Consider the following 10,061-nt stretch of genomic DNA (forward strand, 5'->3'; position numbering starts at 1 on the left):
CCCAAATGACAGTTTAATTGTGCTCCCTAGACACCTGGATGGTGAAGGTGATCTTTTTGTGGGGTCTTACCAGAGTCCTGCAAAAGTAAAACACACTCCAGGTTGGCTGGCATCAGGTCATTGAAAATCAGAAACCATTTACCTTTTCCGAGCCTCCTCTGGCTGTGGGAAACCCTTCCACCATTTTGTAGGAAAGTAGCACGTTCATCTGTATGGAGGGACAGTTTACTTCATAAACAGAAAACCAAACCAAACTCACTGCCATTGGGTCGATTCTGACTCACAGCGGCCCCCGTTGAGTTTCCTAAACTAAATCTTTACAGAAGCAGACCTCTTCATCTTTCTTCCGCAGAGCAGCTGGTGGGTTTGGACCACCGAGATTTTGGTTTGCAGCCAAATGCCTTAACCACTACACCACCAGAACACCTTTATAAACAGAGGACAGTAATAAAGAACAACAAAGTGGGTTCTCAGAGCCCCTGGCCCCCAGAGCCCTTAGCCTAGGTTCAGGATCAGGTTCAAGGTTGGGTAAGACATGCAAGGGTGTCTGGGGATTAGAAGGACCCTGATTGGAAGGACCAAAGCCAACAAAAGCCAATTGAGAGGTTATAGGGTCAGTAAAAGTTTCAGTTTTTAGGGTCAGTAAATGAGATGGATTGACACAGTGGCTGCACGAATGGGCTCAAACATAACAGGGACCGTGGGAATGGTACAGGATCAGGCAGTGTTTTACTCTGTTGTACATAGGGTCGCTGTGAGTTGGAATTGACTCAATAGCACCATACAAGAAAAATAACAACTAAGTTTCAGAGTAACCAGGGCCAAAGGTGGAGATAGGCACCGATTGGCCTTTCAATTCTCTCACTTAATATTTTTAATTTCACGAGTAAAGCGTTCTTAAAAGGAAATCAAAAAGTCCTGATGTGTAGTTAGTCTCCCCCAGAGCAAGTGATGCAAAAGAGAGTGTGGAGGAAGCTGCTGGGCCTTTTGTGACCTCGTCTCAGAAGCCACACACCATCATGTCTATCTTTTTCTGTTTATTAGAAGCAAGTCCAGGGCCCTCTCCAGAAGGGGGGAATTAGACTCCCCCTTGTAAAGGTGGAGTTTGCTATCATATTTAAACTGCCACAGGTGTTTCCCCTTTTCTCTATTGTGAGCAAAGTCTTGTTGGATGTCCTTGAACTTACATTGTTGTACACGTGTCAGTATTTCTCCTGGCTCCCAGGGACTATACACTTTGAATTTTTACAGATGTCACCCTGTTACTCTGCTAAAAGATGGAGTTTGGAAGAACATTCCTTTCCCCAAACCTTTCCCTGGCTTGGTGATAGACCAGACCCTAATTTTCAGCATGCCTATTAAAATTATTTTGACTATGTCAGGTATACATATGCATGCAAAAGATGGACAATGAATAAGAAGGACAGAAGATTAATTGGATGCCTTTGAATTATGGTGTTGGCGAAGAATATTGAATTACCATGGACTGCCAGAAGAACGAACAATCTGTCTTTGAAGAAATACAGCCAGAATGCTCCTTAGAAGCAAGAATGGCCAGACCTTGTCTCACGTACTTTGGTCATGCTGTCAAAAGGGACCAGTTCCCTGGAGAAGGATGTCATGCTTAGTAAAGTAGAGGGTCAGCGATAAAGGGGAAGACCCTTAACGAGATGGACTGACACAGTGGCTGCAGTGATGGGCTCAGATATAGCAATTGTTGTGAGGCTGGTGCAGGACCAGACGGAGCTTCATTTTGTTGTCCATAGGGTCGCTATGAGTTGGAACCAACTTGATGGTACATAACAACAACATGTCAGACATTGGGCTGATGAGCCCAGGCTGGGAGATCTACAAGTCAACAGGCAATTTTGATAATAGTGTGATAGGGTAAGAAATGAATATTTTAGGAGTTTGTGGGACACCTAACTCAGTTTTTTTGAAAGTCAGCATCACATTTGAACCAAACCCTAGTAGGAGTTAGCCAAGCAAAGAGATGGGGACTGGAAGGGGATATTGCAGACAGAAGGCACTTGGGCTCTGAGGTTGTGAAATGTTACGGGATCCAGCATGGAAGAAGGTTGTGTGTCAGGGTGAAGACGCGCCACACACGATTCTGTGAAAGGAGAATGCCACTTCCTCAGTGTTGTAACTCTCACTGCTGAGGGTTGGGGGACAGTTGGTGAACTCCTGTGGCTTCAAGGGCATCTCTCTATTCCTCACTTGTAGAGAAGTTGTCAAGGCAGCAATTTATAGGGGAAACAGGTACATGTCTACACCTGTGTAGGTATGAGAGGAAATGGGATGGGAAAAGGGAGCCGCGGCCATAGATTCATGAGCCTGGGAGAGAAATTTCTAGGCATGATCTTTCTCCTCCCTTCTGCCTGTGATCTGCTTTCTGGGTCATCTCTCTTGGTATTAACTTAGGCGGAGATCACGGTTCTTCAGTTTTGGCGATAGATGGGGTGAACTAGAGGGTCATGATCTTCCTTCATCATGGATCTCATGGTCTTTCACAAATCTCCCACCCCCCAAATGCTCCTTAAACCTTTATTCACTCTCATTGTTAATTTTTAAGAGCTGAATTGTTCTAATTTATGTAATCTTTTGCCTCAAGGACTTTTTTTTCCCCTCCAGTAACCTTTTAACTTTGGAATAGCATTAAAACCAGTTGCCATGGAGCCAATTCTGACTCACGGAGAGACCCCATGTGTTTTCCTGGAATAACATCAGATTTATAGACAAGTTGCAAGGATATTATAGAGAGTTCTCATATACCCCTCATCCAGTTTTCCCTAGTGTCAACATCTTACATAACTGTGGTACATTTCACAAAACTGAGAGATTAACATCAGCATTTTACTGTCACCTCTAGACTTTATTTGGATTTCACCAATTTTTTCCTCTAATGTCCTTTTCCTGTTCCAGGATCCCTTTAGCCCTTACAGGCTTTAGATTATAATGCTAACCAGTTGGTTTTCAAATGTTTTAAATCAAACACCCTCCTTTGTGTGTATGGGGAAATAATTGAGCATGCCTTCCTCAATATGTTTAGCTTTTTATGTGCTGTCCTGATATATTATGTTTATTACAAAACATAACAGTAACAGAAATTTAAAAAGATGACAATAGATAAAAATTAAGTATAAAACCAAACTCATGGCCATCAAGTCAATTCTGACTCATAGCGACCCCCACTGGGTTTCTGGGCGGTAAATCTTTGCGGAAGTAGATTGCCCAGTCGTCCTTCCACCGGGTGGCTGGTGGGTTTGAACCACTGACCTTCTGGTTAGCAGTCAAATGCCTCAGGCACCACAGCACCAGAGCTCCTTAAAAATTAAATATATAACATTTTAAAATGTCTTATTTATACTATAATTAGTTGACATCTCAAATCACAATATACGATTAGGGCAAAATTCAATCTCTGGTTTTCTTGTTATGTCACTCATGTTTTTCTTATATGCATTGATTAAAGCTAATCCATAAATCCATTAAACTAAAACCAGGCACAGGCAAATGACAGAATGTTTCAACACCCTGAAAATGAGCAAACTGTCAGTCTTTCCACCCTTTCCTTTAAGGCCATTACCTGGAATTTGCACACGTCACATCTACTCACATCCTATTGCCTTAAGCTTAGTCACATGGCCACAGCTAGCTGCAAGGAAAGCTGAGAAATTAAAGACCTTATTTGGGTCATTTGCATACCTAAAACATGGAGGTATTATTATTATTATTGTGGTAAATACATATATAACAAAACATTTGCCATTTCAATATTTTTTACATGTACAGTTCAGTGACATTAATTATATTCATCATGTTATGCAACCCTATCACAAGCTGTTTCCACGTGACGGTCTGATTAACATGGAGGAGGAGAATAGATACTAGGAAGCATCTTATAGCAGCCTCGGGGCTAAATAGCTGTGCACAGAAGTTCTAATATTTTGTTCCTATACCCCAGTAAAGGAGCTCTGGTAGTTCAGTGGCTAAGGCATTCAGCTGCTAACCAAAAAGTTGGTGGCTTGAATCCACCAACTGCTCTCTGCAGAACAAAGATGTGGCAGTCGCCTCCATAAAGATTTACAGCATTGGAAACCCTGTGGGCCAGTTCCACTCTGCCCTATAGGGTCACTTTGAGTTGGAATTGACTCGATGGCAGTGGGTTTTTATACCAGTAGATCCATCTTTGGACTCAACAACCATTAAAACTGTAAAAATGGTTAACAATTAGGACTTACTCGTTGGACTTGTATTTTGCATCCTCCACTATACTTTGGAGAAACTCTGGTAGCATAGTGCCTAAGGCACTTGACTGCTAACCAGAAGGCTGGTGCTAACCAGAAGGCTGCCTCAGAAACCCAAGGAGGGGTCGCTATGAGTCAGGTCCAACTCGACAGCACATAACAACAACAATAACAACTATACTTTGGGTTCGTGAAATTTAATTTGTTGTGTGTGTATAATATGCTGGGAGTCAGACTGTTGTGGATGTGATTATATTTCTGCTTCATTCTTTAGTTGGCAGGAAACAGACAGGTCACTTGTGCAGTGGATGAGGTGGTACCGAAGGACCTTCATTCCCCCTTTCTTCCTTCTCAGCAGGGACCAAATGTGAGAGAAACGAGTTCCAGTGCCAAGATGGGAGATGCATCTCCTACAAGTGGGTTTGCGATGGGAGTGCCGAGTGCCAGGATGGCTCTGACGAGTCGCAGGAGACATGCAGTGAGTCCCCTCTGAGCGTGACGTGCCTCCTGACCTTTTGTGGTGGTGGTGGATGGGACATGAGCTGGGAAAGCAGCCAGCAGATTCATGTCCTTCACCAGGAATAACTGGGAGGTGGGAGAGAAGATTTTACCAGGACTGTCCTTTAACAGGGGTCCCTAGGTAGTACAGATGGTTAACGTACGTGGCCGCTAACCAAAAGGTTGGATGTTTGAGACCTGGACCCCCTTAGAAGAAAGACCTGGGGATGAAAACCCAGCCATTGAAAACCCTCCAGAGCAGCTGTCGTCACACAGGCTCGGCATGAGTCAGGGTCCTCGTGACGGCAGCTGGCCCTTTAACAGCTCACTTCTAACAAACTCCATTCAGTGCCCTTGGTTTTAACTCAAAGGGGGAGTCTTTTCTGAAGATGCTGACTTCTTCCTTTGCAAAGATAGGACTGGTGAGGTAGACTGGTCTTCCCTTGGAGTGAAGGCTCAGTTCCATTTCTTCCATAGTGTCCGTCACCTGCAAGTTCGGGGACTTCAGCTGTGGGGGCCGGATCAACCGCTGCATTTCTCAGTTCTGGAGATGCGACGGCCAGGTGGACTGCGAGAATGGCTCAGATGAACAAGACTGTGGTGAGTGTCTTCCTGGGCCCCATCAGCAGGGCCCAGCCTGGCCTCTGCCCATGACTACACAAGGCTTCCAGGGAGTGGTGCACATACCGTTTTCCCGGCAAAACTAAACTTCGTTGTCCAGGCTGCCTGCCTGCACTGTGTGTCCACCACCACCTGCACTAGGCTCACAATGGGTCCTCCCATCCTTCAAATCCCACCTTGACCAGGAGGCAGGAGTGCCATGGTGCTTCCTCTGGGGTCCATCACATAGCTCGTTGAAGCAGTCCTTGTCAAAAGCCTGGTATGTGCTATGCACTTCAGTTGGCCACTGTGTCCACCTTCGGCCCCCTCTCCCTGCCTTTTTTTCCCTGAGAGACCAAGCACACAGTGGGTGCTTGTTGGCAGGAATCAGTCATCCAACTTAATCAATGAGAGTAAGAGCATCACTGGGCTGGAGGGTTGTGTTAAGCAATAAGCAAAGGTTATTAGTGGTTACCAGGGGAGGAATGGGTGGAAGGGGGACAGAGAGGAAACCATTGCTTAAGGGGCACTGAGTCTCTACTAAAGATCATGAGAAATTTTGGAAATAGATGGCTGTGATAGTTACACGACATAGGAGTGTAATTAATGCCATTGAATTATTGTTGTTGTTAGGTGCTATCGAGTCATCTTTGATCTTCCTTATTCATTGTCCAGCTGTCACATGCATATGAGGTGACTGAAAATATCATGGCTTATGTCAAGTGCACTGTTCTGGTTACCTAATAATGCTCTGACAGGAATATACCACAAAGGAGATTTTTTGAACAAACGGGAGTTGATTCTCTCAGTTTGGAGGCTTTAAGTCTGAGTTCAAAGTGCCAGGCTCTAGGGGCTGGGTGAAAGCCCCTCAACCTTGGGCTTCAGCTCTGCCTCCTGCTCCCAGCCCACTGAAGCTAGAGGCTTTTCTTGATTCAGCTGCTGGCTGCTGAGGCTGACAAGCCCAAAGTTGACAAGTGATAAGGCACAGTCCCAATATTACTAAACCACACAGCAGGCCATTAATGCAAGTCCATTAAAAGTCCCAAGATCAGCAGAGCATGGCAGGCTGCTGAACAACAACTCAGCTACATGCAGGGTTCAAGCGTGCTATAAGCTAGAGACCATTCCCAAAGCTGTTTCTTATATACAGGAAGCAGACCACTTACCCAAAGCAGCTACTCAGCTGCTCCAATAGATTCCACCATAGAGTTAATTACTAATCTCATCATGGGGAATAACTACATTCAGCTGCCCAGACATTCAACCAGGTGCAGCAAGTAGACACACAAACTTAACCACCACACACACCTTAGTCCTCAAGGAAACATCTTTGCTCTTCAGCACTTGAAAGAGGTCCTTTGCAGCAGATTTGCCCAATGCTATACGATGTCTGATATCTTGACTGCTGCTTCCATTGGTGTTGATTGTAGAACCAAGTAATATGAAGTCTTTGACAACTTTTCTCCATTTATCATGATGCTGCTTATTGGTCCTATTGTGAGGATTTTTGTTTTTCTTTATTTTGAGGTATAATTCATACTGCAGACTGTAGTCTTCAATCTTCATCAGTAAGTGTTTCAAGTCATCCTCACTTTCAGTGAGCAAAGTTGTGTCATCTGTATAATGTAGGTTGTTAATGAGTCTTCCTCCAATCCTGATGCCAAGTTCTTCTTCATATAGTCCAGTGTCTTGGATTATTTGTTCAGCATACAAATTGAATAAGTATGGTGAAAGGATACAACCCTGACACACTTCTTTCTTGATTTTAAACCATGTAGAGTCCCCTTGTTCTGTTCGAATGACAGCCTCCTGGTCTATGTACAAGTTCCTCGTGAGCAAAATTAAGTGTTCTGGAATTTCCATTCTTCTCAATGTTATCCATAATTTGTTATGATCCACACAATCTAATGCTTTTGCATAGTCAATAAAACACAAGTAAACATCTTTCTGGTATTCTTTGCTTTGAGCCAGGATCCATCTGACAACAGCAATGATATCCCTCGTTCCACATCCTCTTTTGAATGCAGCTTGCATTTCTGAAAGTTCTCTGTCAATATACTGCTGCAACCATTTTTGAATTGCCTACAGTAAGATTTTACTTGCATGCAATATTAATGATATTATTTGATAATTTCCACATTCTGTGGAATCACCTTTCTTTGGAATGGATACAAATATGGATCTTTTCCAGTTAGTTGGCCAGGTAATTTTCTTTCAAATTTCCTGGCATAGCCGAGTGAGTACCTGCAGTGCAGCATCCATTTGTTGAAATATCTCAATGGGTATACCATCAATTCCTGGACCCTTGTTTTTTGCCACTTCCCTCAGTGTAGTTTTGACATCTTCCTTCAATACTATTGGTTTTTGATTATATGCCACCTTCTGAAATGGATGAACATCAACCAATTCTTTTTGATACAGTGAATCTGTGTATTCCTTCCATCTTTTGATGTTTCCTGCACCATTCAATATATTGCCCATAGAATATTTCAGTTTTGCAACTTGAGGCTTAAATTTCCTCTTCAGTTCTTTCAGCTTGAGAAATGCTGAGTGTGTTCTTCCTTTTTGGCTTTCCAACTCCATGTCTTTGCACATTTTGTTATAATAATTCACTTTGTCTTCTTGAGCTGCTTTTTGAAATCTTTTGTTTAGCTCTTTTATCTTGTCATTTCTTCCCTTTGCTTTAGCTACTCTGTTCAAGGGCAAGTTTCAGAGCCTCTTCTGACATCCATTTTGATCTTTTCTTTCTTTCCTGTCTTTTTAATGACCTCTTGCTTTCTTCATGGATGATGCTCTTGATGTCATCCTATAATTCCTCTGGTTTTCGGTCATTGGTGTTCAATGCATCAAATCTATCCTTTTGATGGTCTCTTGATTCAGGAGGGATATAATCAAGGTCATATTTTGGCTCTTGTGGACTTCTTTTAATTGTCTTCAACTTGAACTTGCAAATGAGCACTTGATGGTCTGTTCCACAGTCAGCTCCTGGCCATTAAATTGTACACATAAAAAAGTTGAAGTGGCAAATATCTCATTATCTATATTTTTCCCAGAATTAAAAAAGACAAAGGAAAGGATGAAAAAGAAAAATGAGACCATGCTTCCTGAATAGAAAGGCACTTTGGAGCTGAGCGTCAGTCTGGGCTCTTATAAGAATAGGAACAGCACTTCCTGCAGGCTGAGCTCCCGCCTGAGAGCTTGACACACATTAGCTCACTGGTTTTCACAGCAATCCCAGACAGCATGCACAGATGAGGAAACTGAGGCACAGAGAGGAAGTGACTTGCTCAGTGTTGAACAGGAGTGAGGTGTCTGCAACCCAGGCCATCAGTTTAGAGCCCAGGGCCTTGGGCTCCACACTGCACACCTCCCCAGTTGCATGCTGACCAAGGTCTGGCCTCTCCCCCAGCACAGTTGCCCCATGTGCAGAAGGGATTGGTGTTGGAAACTCCAAGGTGACCAGGTTTTCTTCCCGTACCCACAGCCCCCAAGACATGCTCACAGGACGAGTTCCGCTGCCGCGATGGCAGGTGCATTTCGCAGCAGTTTGTCTGTGACTCGGACCGGGACTGCCTGGATGGCTCAGACGAGGACGCCTGCCCTACGCCCACCTGCAGCCCTGCCAGCTTCCAGTGCAACTCCACCGTCTGCATCCCCGAGCTGTGGGTCTGTGATGGCGACCCCGACTGCGAGGACGGCTCAGACGAGTGGCACTGCAAGGACCGTGAAGACAACGGCCCCTGCTCCGCACTCGAGTTCCACTGTGGTAGCGGCGAGTGCATCCATGCCAGCTGGCGCTGTGACGGTGGCCCTGACTGCAAGGACAAGTCAGACGAAGAGAACTGTGGTACGGCCAGGTTCCCCAGTGTGGGATGGACAGCAGTTTTCAGGGGTTCAGTGACTTCAAATCACACAGCAAGAATGCTTTACTTTCTGATCACATTAGAGAGACATTAGCCCCATAGGATACTGTATCTTTACCATCAAGTTAGTCTTTTCATTAAGGCAGCAAGCCATGCTCTGCAGTACCATTGGTCCAGGAAAGTTCCAGGGTCCCAGGCCTGGGATGGAGGCGTCTGAACTGAGTGACCCTGGGCCAAAGACTGAACCTCACTACGTCATGTTCTCCCCCTCCCCTGCATAGAATGGGGTGACAGCATTGACCTGTGTAGGTTCTGGTTAGAGTCCAGCTCCGTCCCAGAGAACTTTCTGTGATGGTGGAAACCTCTACCCATATTGCCCTGCACAGTAGCCACTAGTTCAGGTGGCTCTTGGGCACTTAAACATGGCCAGTGAATTTTTAATTAATTTCATGAAAGTTTACTAGCCACATGGTTAATGGCTCCTGAGGTAGAGACAGTACAGATTAAGAATGTGGCCCTGTGTCTGGCCCTGTGTTAGTGCTTCATAAGTGGGGGTTGTTGGTTGTGTTAGAATGGAGTCCCTGGGTGGCGCAAATGGTTAAGCGCTTGACTACTAGCCAAAAGGTTGGTGGTTTGAACCCACTCAGGTGCCTTGGAAGGCAGGCCTGCTGATCTGCTTCCGAAAGGTCACAGCCAGGGAAACCTATGGAGTAAGTTCTACTCTGACACACAGGGGCTCACTGTGAGTTGGGACAGCTTAAAGGCCACTAACAACAGCAATGACGTTAAGAGTGCCAAACTCACTGCTGTCGAGTCAGATTCAACTCATAGCGGCCCCTCTTTGGGTTTC

The 10,061-nt window shown here is 44.8% G+C and overlaps 1 protein-coding gene across 1 annotated transcript in view; it reads left to right on the forward strand.

Annotated features, from left to right (window-relative positions):
• Positions 1-10,061, forward strand: part of LDLR (low density lipoprotein receptor) — a 35,259-nt gene that overhangs the window by 6,366 nt on the left and 18,832 nt on the right. The window contains exons 2-4 of the mRNA XM_007953631.1: positions 4,609-4,728; positions 5,226-5,348; positions 8,833-9,195. Of these exons, the coding sequence (XP_007951822.1) occupies positions 4,609-4,728; positions 5,226-5,348; positions 8,833-9,195 (606 nt within the window). The remainder of the gene's footprint in view (positions 1-4,608; positions 4,729-5,225; positions 5,349-8,832; positions 9,196-10,061) is intronic.

Source organism: Orycteropus afer, unplaced genomic scaffold, assembly GCF_000298275.1.
Source record: "Orycteropus afer afer isolate SDZICR_OR568_19922 unplaced genomic scaffold, OryAfe1.0 scaffold00402, whole genome shotgun sequence".
Classification (NCBI taxonomy): domain Eukaryota; kingdom Metazoa; phylum Chordata; class Mammalia; order Tubulidentata; family Orycteropodidae; genus Orycteropus; species Orycteropus afer.